Source organism: Impatiens glandulifera, chromosome 3 (genome assembly GCF_907164915.1).
Source record: "Impatiens glandulifera chromosome 3, dImpGla2.1, whole genome shotgun sequence".
NCBI classification, from domain to species: Eukaryota; Viridiplantae; Streptophyta; class Magnoliopsida; order Ericales; family Balsaminaceae; genus Impatiens; species Impatiens glandulifera.
Window position 1 is genome coordinate 15,798,272 of NC_061864.1, and position 15,099 is coordinate 15,813,370.

The window sequence follows — 15,099 nt, forward strand, 5'->3', positions numbered from 1 at the left end:
TTTATGAGAAATGATAGAGAACGGAAAAATAATGAAAGAAAAAGTTTAGGGAAATGATTTGTCATCGTGGATGAAAAATTTAATAGGAGAGAGAATTTTCAGATTTTTAATCCACTCAAAAAATGACACATTATTTTCCTACACTGGGTTCAGCTTCTCATTTGGAGTGCAACTAATCCCCGCGGGTTAAACAAATAGACCGCAAACACACTTAACAATTAACCAATTGCATAACTTGCCGCCTGACGGGCTCGTACCCAGGATCTCATGAAACCTAGCTTGTTTATTTAGTCAATACTAGACATGGCAAATTTCTGGATTTTGGAAGACCCGAACAGAAAAAACGAGTATTTAATTTACTCAAAATATCGATTCGGAATCGATGAGTACATGAACCCGTTTTTTTAAAACTATTAAAATATTTTATCATTATATATTATTTATTTTTATTTCTAGCAAAAAAAAAAAAAAAAAAAAAATATCTTCTATAAATAATCCATTATGGCATAACAAATAGAATAGTTTAACTTATTGATACTCTTGAACAGTTTGCGAAATTCTATGGTTAAAACATGTTTATAATATTGTACTATGGGTTACATTTAGAAAAAAAAATCAACTCTATTGAATTCAAGAACCATCCGGAATCGATAATTTGTATACCAAAATGATAATTAAATCGTTAATGTCATTTGAGAATTTGACTATATTAGTTATTTTGATCAATTTTCCATGTAAGTTTCTAAAATTTGTTTAAATATTAATAATAATAATAATAATAAAAGAGACTAACCCAATATATATAATACAGAAAAAAATCTGCTAAAATTTAGTTTTCATCAGCAATTTTGTTATTTTTGCAAAACATAAAAATAGTTATATTATATAATTATTAAATAATTGTTATTGTAGCGCTAAGTCAAGGTTTACTCAAATAAGGATATTTTTTTTAAAGTGTATTTATTATGTGGGCTCTACCGCCCGAGTTAATAGCAAGGTCGTATCTCTGCCAGGCCCACTACGCCAAAAAAGAAAAGGAGAAACCCCAACCCATGTCGCCACACAGGGCCCACATGTTTGATAAAATAAATTTTAATTGAGTTAAAATATACACTTCTTAAGATAATATATTTTGAAAATTCAACCCATTCAAAAACTATTGACTTTCGATACATTTTAGTTATTTTATTAAAGCTATAGTTTATTAGGCCCATTAAACAAAATGGGTTTCACATGAAAAAATAAGAAAAATCAGCCTTAACGTCTGCTTTTTTCATATTACCGCCTACATTTTCTACTGATTTAACTGGTTAGTCGGTAGTAATTTAATCTTATAATTTATATTAATTTTTTTTTAAATATTAGATATATTATAATATTTAATAATTTATATATTAATTATTTTCAAATTTTAAATTATAATTTGTGTAGGATTGTTTTAAAAAAATCAAACTATAATTTATATAAAATTATAAAAAATAATTTAAAACAACTAAAATAAATTAAATAATTAATTTAGAAATTGAATTATCTATTATTACCTAATTAAACAGAAAAAATCAAACTCAATGGGTCAAAGGTTTGCAAAATAAAAGACAAAAATCAGATCAAGTTAAACCGATAAAACCAATACCAATAAGTTAACGAAGGCAAAATTCTTTGTTCCCGAAATCTCTATGCTCACACCTTCTTCTCTGTGACGGAAAGGGGGCAAAACAGTAATTAAAAAAACAAAAATGAGGGAAAGACAACTCAATGATTAAAAATTTGCAAAATAAAAAGCAAAACTGGACCGGTTGATGATTGATTGCACACCCTTACCCGCCTCCTCTCAAGGCTAGTCGGCTGAAGGGGACGCCATATAAAATATTGTTTAGTTGTTTAAATTGAATTGAATTGTTTTGGTTATAAATGATTTAACTTATTGAGTGACATTTTATATTTGTTTGTATTTATTAATTAAAATAATTTATTAGGCAATCTGACATTAATGTGTAACCGGCTGAAGGAGTGACCTCTCTGTCGACCATTGAAGCCGGACCAAAGCAGAGTGTTCACCATGTGGACCCATTTGTCCAAATCTTAGTAAATATCAACAATCTTATCTTTCTCCATTCCAGTTCTAATCTTATTCTCTCTCTAGATCATCGATGGCCTTATCGATTGAAGATTATTTCGACCTGGATACAGCTTTCTCCATGGATTTCAATATTCTAGAGAACAACCCACAACACAAATCTCCTTCTTCTCCGGCGGCAACAGAAGAAGAAGACACCGATTTCTTTGTATCCCAGATGCCTACGCCGCCGGCGGGAGGGATTTGTACGGTGTGCATGGAATGCTTCGGACCCAAGAATAATTCTTCTCTCGGCAAGCGACTCCCCTGCGGACACGTCTACCACGCCACGTGTATTGCCACCTGGCTCTATCTACATCATTCTTGCCCACTCTGTCGATGCAGGATTCACACTCATCGGGACGAAACTATTTCCCCCGCAGCAGCCGCCGCCGCCGATTATTCCGCTTAAATATGTCGTCCTTGTTGTAGTTGTATATCCTTATTTTTATCGAATAATTCAACGCAACTCGACAATACATAAAATCAAATAAAAAGCTTTATCAAACTAGCCTTAATTAGTTTGACTAGTATGTTTGATTTATACACCTTTTGTAGTACTTTTTCCATTTATGTCAAAATCTAGATAGATAGCTAGTTATATATGCATAGAAATGTCTACACAATTATTACTCTATAATATTAGGAAAAAAAATATTTAACCTCTCCCAAAATTTGTCGCTAACACGATCGAAATCAAGACTAGACTAGAAAATGATAAAAATGTGGACACAAGGGTTAAACATATGCAAGGGTTAAACATATGACCTGTAAACACATTTAACAGGAGTTCGAACTAATGACCTCTCTAAAAGGCTGGAAATATTAATACTGTCTTTTTTCTCTTCTATTAGATTTAGTTTTAATCACGTGTTGTCATATTATTTTCGACACTAATTTTTCACCTTTTATTATTATTTATATATATATATATATATTCTTAAATTATCAAATAAAATTTGAATTAGAGAATGAGAGAATAGACTTAAAAAATATTATTATTTAAAAAAAAAAGCAAACGAGAGAATTAAACAAATAATAATTAATATATTCAAAGTTACCTTTTTTATTACACCAAAGTTTTCTTTAGCACATAAGAGCTTCAATAATATATAGTCATTTACTAGGAATATGTAGTAGGAATATGTAGTGTAGTAATTGTTGTAATTTATTTATTTTAAAAGAATAGTCATTTTTAATTGATGACATGATAAAGTTTTGATTAGGTTGTGATATATATATATATATTTTATATATTTAGTTTTGTTTGTGAAAATAACTCTTGAGATATACTTTTAGCAAAATAAATATCTTTAGATATTTTGTTTGGTCTTTTCAATACCAGCAAAAATGGGGTATGGGCAACAAGACTTTTTGCACCATAAAGTGTAGAGTGATTTATTGAATTTTTCCATCTTCTATCATAGAGATATTTTTAGTTTATGTTCAATATTCTTTGATTTAAATTATTTTACTTTTAATCAGTTAGGATAATTTAAATTACAAAATTTTACTTAAGATTTTAATTTCATGAAAACGGAGAGTATTATAATAGTAAAAATTCGTTCTGATTATTTTGAAGAATAATTTAACTTTTTATTCTTTCTTTTTCTTTGGTTAACATAGATTACAATGTTGAAATGAACACTTAATTTTTGTATTTTTTATTTTATTTTTATTTAATTAATTCTTTTGGTTTTAGTTTTAAAAGAATTTATTTTCACTAAGGGATGCAAGTATTTTTTTTGTTATGAAACCTTACATATTGTCATTTATATATTTCATTGTGAAATGTTCATTTACATCCACTAAAAGAATTTAAAAGAATAAATTCCTCAAATTAACTGTATTTGGAAATTGATATATTTGTCTCATTAATTTTCACAAAGTTGAATTGAGTTAATTTTTTGGTTTTATTTAAAATAAAAACTGTTTAAATGAGATTAAAAATTTAATTGATAAATAAAATTGTGATTCACTATGATCCAAATTCTTGTGAAATTCTTAATAAAGTTGAATAATCAAAAATTTGAAATTTAAGGTTGGTGAGATTATATTTAGAGAAATAAACAAAACTGTATGGCTTGAAGAACTAATTTGATTTTGGGTTATTAGGATTATCTTGATTTTTTTTAGTTTTAAAAAACATCTCAATAATTAAATTATTATAATTAAATCATTTATTTTATTAATAAAAATATATTTTACTCTATTTTTATTCAATTTAAATTTTAAATATAAAAAACATTTTAATAATTTATTTTAAACAAATTTCAAATAATATTTTGTTTTATTTAAATAAAACCCATAAAATTCCTAAGAAAAATGTCATAGAGCTATAAGAGTGATATTAATTTGAATAGACCTATCTCTAATAATACATGTAATTTATCAACTAAATTCAATCAATCTAATCATTCCAAATATGAATTATAGTATATATTAAACAATCTTTTTAACTATTAGAAACTCAATATTATTGGGTCCCAATTTAATCCGAATAACAAGTTTATAATATTATATTTATATTAAAATCCAAATTAAGAAAATAGTCAGAATAGATTATTAATACCACTAAGAAACCTATATATTATATATTTATTTAATTTTTTGCTAAAGTAACTCTGTCTACATATTTTTTTGCTGTCAAATTAGCCGGCCAACCAAACAAAACATAATAAAATTAAAATTGCATCCTTGCCGAATTTAGAGTATCATACTTTCATTACTATTAAACTCATTACAAAACAGTTAAGGTAACTTAATATATATATTTTACTAATTTCTTTTTTGAAAATGGTACATTATTATTATTATAAAAAATGAGAAGAATAGTTAACATGAAAATAAAAACAAAAAAGTTATTAAACATAAAAATAAGAAAATAATACAAACACGTTACCTAACATGTTATCGGGTTCGGAGATTTTCAAGAAAAATGATTAATTTTCAACCGACTCCACTTACTTTTCGGAAAAATCTCAGATAACGTTATAATAATAACATCGGACGACTACGACGATAACTTAAAACATTAATTAAATATTTTGTGATTTGTACATAAACAAACCACTGGTTATTACATAAACACTTTGAAACTGAAGAATACTTCTGTAACACTCATTTTTTTTATTCTAATACTTGTTATTAATATTTTCTAAAAATAAAAATATAACATCATGGAATTACAACTTTAAAAATCACAATATGTATTTTAATAATCATCAAATTCAACCGCACTAAGGTTTTAACTCAAATGACAAGTAATCCATGATCTGAAAAGTCTATTAAATGTCCAATAGAATTGCAATCCTTATGTTCAAATAATACATCCAAACAATCACTATCAGGAAGCATTCTTACATATTAAATAAAATAATAAGAGACAATTAATAATAAGAACAAATGTATTGAACTGAGATGTTTTGTTTTCAAGATGAAAACATAAAACAAGAAGTTTAAAATACTCTTTAAAAAATAAAAAATAAAGATCTTAAAATCAAAGCTGGATAAGAAAATTTGAGTTGGTTTGGACCTTAACTATGATGATAAAAGCCTAGACATGACAGTAACAAAATCCTTATTCACTTAGAATTCTAAATTCAAATTAATGAACTCTTTTTTTTTTTTTTCTATCATTCTAAATTTATAAATATCATATCACTTAATATATTAATAAAAATATCATTACTTTACTTTTATTAAATTTAAATTTTAAATACAATAAATATTTTATAATTTATTTTAAGCAAATTTCAAATAAATATTATTTTTAAATAAAACTAAAAAGAATTTTATATCTAATATCAAACCAACTCTAAATTATAACATTAAGATTATTGAAATAATTTAGGTTGAAAGTTGAAACATCATGTTTCAAACTATAATTACTAAATCACTCGAGTAATTTAAATAGAAATAATTATTTTAAAAAACAACATATCTCAACTTTTATTACAACCAAAAAATAAAAATAAAGTAATAATGTGGGATGAAGGTAGAGATTGTATTCTCCTCCTCTAAAGAATGAAAATAGTTTAAAAAGAAAATATTTCAAAAATATATTGGGTTAATGAGTTATCAATTTATGTTTATTTTAAAATAAAAGTAAGTTAGATAATTTTGAATAAATAAAATAGATCAATAAAAGTGTGTGTTTACCCTCCATGATGATAAGAGTAATAAAAAAATTTATATAATATTTAGAAAGATAGGTTAATTATTAACTCTTAATACTTTAGCTAATTTAGGTTAGTGTAAAAGTTTGAATTTATTATTAGATTATTTTTTAAAATACATCATGTCTAATTTTACACTCAATAAAGTTAAATAAAATTTTAATTAAATATTTTATTTTTAATTTTTAGTTTTTTTTAATTTATTTTATTTAATTTAATAATATATATTTTAAAATAATATAAGCTATTTTTTATACAATAATATTATAAAGAAAAATGATCATGGAGAAAATTTGAAAAAATGAATTTAAGAGATAATGACGTGGCGTAATTTGATTCGTTTAAAAAATAATAATTTTTTTTTCTTCTCTCCTCACCATTTATCATTTTTTCAGCTAGTGATGTAGTAACACGTTAATGATGTTATTCTTTCTCCTATCGCTCATCTATTATAAATTGGGATAAATGACAAATTTAGGATCATTGTTGAAAGATTTTGTCAAATTTAGGAACCTCCTAATTTTATATCATTTAAAGAACTCTAGTTACACTATTTTCTTATATTTAATACTACTAACTAACGATGTTATTTTATATCGAACTCAGTTAAAATATTTGTGATTATTTTTTAATATATTATTTAATTTTACGCATCGTTAATATCTTCATAATCCCACCCTACCCCTCAATTACTTTCTCCACCTCCAATTCTCTCTCCTCCCGTAATCACATCATGTCCGCTTTCCACAATTATCATTGCCACCTTCAACTCCCTTATGAGCGTCATGAACTGATGGAATATATGAGGATAAGGAAGAAGACAATGAACTTTGAAAACCAATAAGATTAATATATAAGATCAACAGAGCAAAAGTGGAAACCAATATAATGTAATTCATTTTACCCATCACATAACTTTTCGATCTCCAACACCAAAAGCACAAACATACTACTCAGCAAGAACAAAAACACAACTCTATCCAAACTCACCAACAAATCCAATATGAAGTCACAACCCATCCCTGTTAGATTATCATCTTCAATTTATTATGTTTTAGGTGACGGAAGCAGCAAGGGTCGTCGGAGCTTCAAGAGTTTTTGGTGTGGACATAAACTTTAGTAGATTTGAGGTAGGTAATGAATAAATAATGTTAGTTATATATCCGATGAGGACCAATTGTAAAGAAAGTTAAATCTAATTGTTATAGTAAGGAGTAATAGAATTCGTGAACTCGAAAGAATGTGGAAAATATGTAGAGGTATAATTGATTTTTGCTTCTGCATATTGTTGATCTTTACTGAATTTGTTGCATTGCATTAGGTGATTGCTGAAATGACGGATGGAGGAGTCGACAAGATCGTGGAGTGCACCAGAAACATCAACGCCATGATTTTTGCGTTTGAATGCGTCCACGACGTAAGTATCTAGCTAAGTATCGCCGGAGATTAGACGACCAGTATTTGGACGGAATCGTTGCCTTTTTTGATTTAGCGATGATTAGATTTAGGGTCGTGGGTTTTGATGGTTTAGAGATGGGAAGGGTAAGTGACGGTCGTGATGTCAATAGAGGAGGAGAGAGTATAAAAGATGGTAGAGGGGAAGCGGTAGTTGTAGCCAGACAATGAATGAAATTGAGAAGGTGACGAGTCGGTGTAGATGGAGATGAGTTAAATGTCATGTTAAAAGAATATATTAAATAATAAATAAAATGATATGACAAATATAATTTAATAGTTGTAAATGATTAACACCGTTAATACAGAGTGTTAAATATAAGAAAACAGTGTAATTAGAATTCTTTAAACGATAACAAATTAGGAGAGTTTTAAATTTGATAAAACCTTCCTAACAGAATTTGTCCTATATCCCATTATAAATTATACAAGAAAATGTTAAAATATAATTAATTATTATTTTTATTTAAAATATATATAAAAAATTGAAAACAAAATATTAAAAGAAATGATTTGAAATATGAAAAATACCAATTACTTATATAATTTATTATTATATTTTTGAACTTTTGAATTGTAATCATACTAGTCAAAGTGGAATAAACTCAACTAAAAAATGAGCGACTTTGTCTCTACGTTTTGAAAATTCGAAATGAGCAGACTCGAAATAAGAGTTTCTGGGTATCACGTTGATTAAATTGCTTTCGTTATTTCTTTAGTTGAGTTTATTTATTTATTTATTTTTTTTTGGTTTGCTTATACCGCCATTATTGATGATATCAGAGATTTAGAGGTGAAGACACAAAAGCACTATCAGACTTCTTTGATCTTCTGAAAATGGATAATAATTCTGGAAAGGAAACTCGCGAAGGAGCTGTTCCAGCGTCGTCGTCTCTCAATCGCATCGATCTCTCCATCCCTGACATTCACAAATCTGTTTCTCAACTCAAACAGGCAAAACATCTATTCTCTCCCTCTCATTCATTTTTATCTGTTTCCATACAGTCGGACAAAATTATACTGCCGTAGGCGATTCTTCACTCTAGAGATGTTTATATCCGTTTATGATTTTTGCTTCAGAATAGCTTAATGATTCGTGTTATCGTGCTTTAATACCATGCTGCTGAAGTTCTAGTTATTGATAGAAGCTGGAGTAAAGATAATTGAACTGTTTGATTTTATACTTTGCTCTAAGGTCAGATCTCTATTGCTTTGTTTAATTCATCTGCCTGATAGAGAGACCTCACATATTCACGTTCTTCAAATTTTCCACGCGATTAGTCGAGCTATTATCTGTTGAATAACAACTGAGCTAGTAATAGTTTTGACCAAATCTTGAAACGGAGAAGATAATCATGAAGAAACATGTACTACTGAGTTTTATATTTCTGGTAAACTAGGTTTCGAATGACAGTAAAGATGAACATCATTTTCTCCTAACCTCTCTTTTGATATGAAGAATTACCTACATCACATGATCCTTGTCTGCAGAAGAGTAATTACTGATTCACTATATACACGGATTGATTATTTTGTTAGATCGATTTCCTATCAATTTGTACTCTAGCTGTGTGTGCTCATGTATCCTTTAGTCTCTGTGCGTCCAAACTTATACTTTTGTCCTCTATTCCTGTTTATCAGGCATGCTTGGATACAGGTTTTTTCTATGTGATAAACCATGGTATTAGCCAAGAATTGATTGACGAAGTTTTCGTCCAAAGTAAAAGGTTTTTCAATCTACCTCTTAGCGAGAAAATGAAACTTCTTAGGAATGAGATATTTCGTGGTTACACGCCTATGTTTGATGAGCAACTTGATCCCGGAAATCAAATTCATGGTTAGTCAGTCTGCTTCCAAGTTTCTTTCATTGTTTCGACAATGATAATGCACAATACTTTCATTTGATAAACTGTGTGAGTACTGCTAGCCTTGGGGAGGCTCATATTTTTTTATCCACTGGAAATATATTAATATGTTTATAATAACATATTTGATAGGCAAATTGGTCTTGCAACATTAGAACTATCCTCTCCATCTCATTTTATATACACTTTTTCTGGTCAAAGAAATACTTTTTTTTGTTTGTTAACAAAGGTCAGTACTTACATATCTGACCTAAATCGACAGAAATAAAATAATATTATAATTTGTCACTCTTCCTATTGCATTTTGATTGAAATGGTCAAATGCCAGAGAGAAGCAGTTAAACGTCGTTACTAAACAAATGAATTTTGCTTTCTTCTTGGGCAGGAGATTATAAGGAAGGATATTATATTGGCGTTGAAATAGCTGAAGATGATCCTGCAGCAAATAGGCCATTTTCTGGACCAAACGTTTGGCCTAGTTCAGGTATCTTGCAAAACCACCATTTTCTTGTAAATTCCTTAGTTAAGGTGGTGAATGGTGTATTTTAGAGTGAACCATTGAATTGGTAATCATTTTTCTCTGTCCTGCTAAACAATGGCACCTCCTTGGGCTTAAATTTAAAGCAAATACTATGTATAAGGTTATTAACAATTCACATATTGTGTACTTAAAATTTTGCTTACACGATTGACATGTTCTAATTGAAGATATCTTACCTGGATGGCGGGAAACAATGTATAAATATCATCAGCTTGCACTGTAAGTATTTCATGCTTGAATATTATTATATTGTTCAAATATTAAACTTCTTGGCTATATAGTTATCTCATGTGACTGAGGAATTCTGTTAGTTAAATTTAAGTGTTTTCCTTTTAATATCTAATTGCTTAGGGGATCACCACAATTGTTGGAATAGTGACCAATTTGATCATGAGAAAACAACCTTATTCTGGATGTCATGAACTGAAACTTGTTCTGAGATTATAATTACCATATTTTTCTAACCTCTTACCTACTCATAACACAATAAAAGGAACACTTGTACTGAAAATTGGTAGTATATTATGACTCTATCTTTCAAATGTTGCGCAAGGCTCCAAACTCACAACATTTGAAATCAATCAACATTTGTCTCACAATTCTAGTTCATCAATATAATCTTTTCAAATATTAAATTTTCCTTTAAAAGCCTTACTTTTCATAATAGCTAATTTATGGCGAGTCCTTTTCTTCGAATTTCCATCTCATTCTTTAATTTCTGTGTTGCCACTTTTTTTTTTTTTAATTTCCATTCAATCTAACAAGACCTAATTTACTCAGAACTGCTAAGCATGTCTAGACAACATGAATGGGTAAGCTTATCCATTTTTCCTTCCTTCTTTGAGATAGAAACATTGATAGCCTCTACCCATATGAGATATATCTTGACAACACTATCAAGAGATATCATTGCAGTGGTTCACTTTAGCACTTATATGATCTTACTATTATATTCCTGAAATAATGAAGAGTGCATCAATTTCTTAGAGATTGTTTGATTTGGATTATTTGAAAAAAAAAGATCAGATTATAGGTTGATTTACCATTTTACCCTAAACCCGATGTGATTGGAAAAGTGATGTTTGATGGAATGATGTAAATAATCTTAAATAATGAAACAAGCTGTTAGTTGTAGTAGCACCAAATTTAATTTTGTTGTCATGCCTTCAGTGGAGTAGCAAGACGTGTAGGAAGGATAGTAGCGCTTGCACTTGACTTAGAGGAGGGTTACTTTGATAGTAGTGAAAATCTTGGGGAGGCTATGGCAACCTTAAGGCTACTTCGCTATCAAGGTTAAAACTATAGATGTTTGTTTGTATGTATATGGATGGTAGATCTAGTGTTTCATGTTAATTTCCTTGTAGATTGTGTTTCTGAACCAGAAAAGGGAATATATGGTGCTGGTGCACATTCTGATTTTGGCTTTCTCACTCTCTTGGCAACAGATGATGTAGCAGGCTTACAAGTACAAAGTCTTCTGAGAACTATATATTATTTTATATATGGTTTGTTCTACTGTCTTTATAATTTTGAAAAGAAAAAAAATAAACTTGTAAATTTCTTGCAGATATGCAAGGAAAAAGATGCTATACCTCAAAAATGGGAGAATGTGCCACCTTTACGAGGGTAAGTGTAACTGCAAATATGTTTATTATGTTAATGTTTTGGTTAATTTTTGTGTTTGATACATTATTATTCAGAGCTTTTGTTGTAAACATTGGCGACTTACTTGAACGCTGGAGTAACTGCATCTTCAGGTGGTGGTATTTCTTGTTATTAGACATTTTCTAGAATAGGGAGAATATATAAGCTGCATGTTGTTTAATCTTTGAATATTTATTTCTCCAGATCAACTTTGCATCGGGTCATCGGGAATGGTCAAGAAAGATACTCTGTATGTTGTTGTTCTTGAACATTTGAATTTTGGTTCTTGATAAAACATGTTTAGATTAGAAAAAGAGAGTAAAGAAGGTTAAGGTATTATTATACATATCAATGTTTAAAGCTTCTTGTTTGTTTAGAATAGAAGATTTTATTTATGAAAAATGGCCGGCCTCGGTGATAACTATCCGACACCGTCCGAGAGCATTAGCCGCCCTCGTTAAAAGGCTTTCACCGAGAGTCTTTGCCTCGTTAAAAGCCATTTTTTTTTACTATTGTGGGGTTCTTATGATTATGGATAGGTGGCATACTTTGTGGAGCCTAGTGACGATTGTCTGGTAAAATGCTTGCCAACGTGCCAGTCAATGCAAAACCCTCCCAAGTAAGTTTGTTTTTTATTTTCTTTCATAATAACTGGTAAGCTGCATCCCATATTCTTCCCCCTAGCAGTTATGTGATTCTTATCTTATTATGGTAGGCCTGCCAAATATTAAACACATTCCCAACTTTTAAATTAAGTGGAAATCAGAAGGTTAAATGAATTCATAGATTGTGCAACACCTTATGTAAGGTGGGAGACTGATTGCAGGATTAGGGGAATCTAGGTAAAAAAGCAGAAAAAAACATGACTAAAATTCCAGATCTTCCCAACATATTAAAAAGAGATCACAACAGAGTATGAGTATTAAGTGCCAAGTTTTAATTTCATTGCTTTCTAGATAGATAGATAGATAGATGGTTTAAGGTATCACTCTCCGTGTATTTGCAAAATAAAATGAATTGCTCCCTTAGTAACGCCATTCAACATTATCAGGTTTTGTTTTAACTGAAACCTAAAAAGAATGAGAGATCACATTTGTTGTTCTTTGTTCTAAAAATAGACCTAAATGTTAAGCAATAATGAGTGGGGAGAGAGGATTTTGGGGATAATTAGTTAACCACATTGCTATGCTATGCTATGATATGCAATATGATGATGTTTATAATAATATAAGTTAGTAATCTGATCTTTAACTATATATTTATATAATGTTCCCACAGGTTTCCACCAATCAAATGCATAACTTACTTGCAGCAGAGGTACAAGGATACACATGCAGACATCAATTCATATTGATGATCGATCGACCTGTCTTTTCCGGAGCCTCTCATCTTAACTCTAGTTCGTATCAGGATCTGAATGATTCTCGATCCTAACTTATCTAGCTACTAAGGCTGTCTTTGTTTATATTTAGATAAATTATAAGAATAAAAGATACTTTAATATATAAGCCTCTGCTATTCTGGTGTTGCTAAAAAACAAGTGGGGTTTAATTTCAATTTCTAATAGACTATCTAGAATTATAATAGAATCAAATCAATATGATTTTATAATTTTCATTTTTTTATGCATACAGATATATGAACATTCAAAGCAAGGTTTGATTGCCATGTCTAAAACAGGGAAATAAGTGGTTATAGGACCAAATAATTTCAAGAAACCTAACTATTAGAACATTAGGTATGATAATAACTTTGATTGGGATTGTTTAAACTACAGACAATTTTGATGCATTTTTTCAAGAATGAACCGAAAATAAAGAGTGGAACAAGTAGTACACTTTCAAACATGACAAATATATGAAAGGGGATTTTGATTGATTGATCAATAAGAAGGAATTGATGCTACAAAAGAAAAAAGGATGAAGAATAGATCTAACAGCTTTTTTTAATTTAAACCCACCCAAAGCAACAATGGTAATTAAAAAATATATAAAAAAAGATCTTCATATTTCATAACTTGTATAGAATGTCATGCATCAACCACTAGTAGAACTGCACTTTAATACTAAATATCACAATAAACGGATGAAGACAATTAATAAATGGATGAATATTAATGCCTCGAGGATGACTCAAACTTTGTATGATTTAACAGTATAATCATGTCAAAAGTATTTTCTAAGGTTTTGAAATATAAAATATAAAAGGTCCAAAACTGTTAATTTCACAAGCCAAGGAGATATACATAGTTAGGTTTTATATGATAACTCAACAACATAGAAGATCACATCATAACTAAACAATCTGCATATCATCTCGAGCTAAAGATTTAGATTGGAGTCCAGGAGATTTAACAAAACATAAAGTACATCAGAAGAATGTGCATCCATGCTACAGAAACTACACGTCAGTATATAAAAAATTAGATGAACACCTTCGACAGCTTTGAGCTATTGGAAGTTTGGAACAGCGGGATCAACGGGGAATTTGATGAAAGGGTTATTTACCATATATAGCACGCTTTTACTAATTTTTTCATTTATAAACTTTTGCCAAGGCAAAAAGTTGCCCTTTAGTTTAAAAAAAAATAAAATAAAATAAATTGAAATGTTTTCTTGTCCCCCATTTCCCTCCTCTCCACCAACCAACGTCCTTCCTTCATCAACTTTCCCCATTCATCTCATCAACGTTCTTCATCATCAACGTCCTTCCTTCATCATCAACGTCCTTCATCAACAAAACCGGAACGTCTTCAACATTCAGGTTAGACGCTACCTTCGTCGTTTTATCGCGGAAATGGATGAATGTTTAGGGTTTCGTCGTTTAGTGTCTATGTTGTAGGTTAGGTCATGGAAGAATGGTTTTAGAGCTTGGCTGATTTGTTTTACGGTGGAATATACATCTGACGTAGGTGACGAAGGTGACAGTCTATGTTGCACGGATACGGATACGGGTATCATATCAAATACGATACGGATACGGCGATACAGAAAGTTTTGAAAATATAGGATACGATACGTTTAGGATACGCATATTATTAAAAATTATTTAAAAAAAAATATAAAATAATAATTAAAAAAATTAAAAAATATTAATAGTTGGTTAATAACTTGATGTGAATCTTAAGTTTATCTTGTTTATCTAAGAAACACATAAGATAGACAAAGTAAGATAAGGGAAGTTTGAGTCAAGAGGAGGAAATGTTAGTTTAGGGTTAGTTTTGTTTTAAACATTTCAGTCCTCCTAAAATTTTTACTTTTTAAAAATTACCCAAAACGTATCCAAAAACGTATCCAAGCC

The 15,099-nt window shown here is 29.3% G+C and overlaps 1 protein-coding gene across 1 annotated transcript; it reads left to right on the forward strand.

Annotated features, from left to right (window-relative positions):
- Window positions 1–8,530: 8,530 nt before the first annotated feature.
- On the forward strand, window positions 8,531–13,345 carry LOC124930667 (2-oxoglutarate-Fe(II) type oxidoreductase hxnY). The gene is given in 11 exon segments (XM_047471002.1): window positions 8,531–8,703; window positions 9,391–9,586; window positions 10,000–10,098; window positions 10,323–10,374; window positions 11,326–11,447; window positions 11,520–11,620; window positions 11,723–11,781; window positions 11,856–11,912; window positions 12,004–12,049; window positions 12,339–12,418; window positions 13,078–13,345. Coding segments are annotated over 11 exon segments (1,068 nt in total). The 5' UTR covers window positions 8,531–8,586; the 3' UTR covers window positions 13,217–13,345.
- Window positions 13,346–15,099: the final 1,754 nt, after the last annotated feature.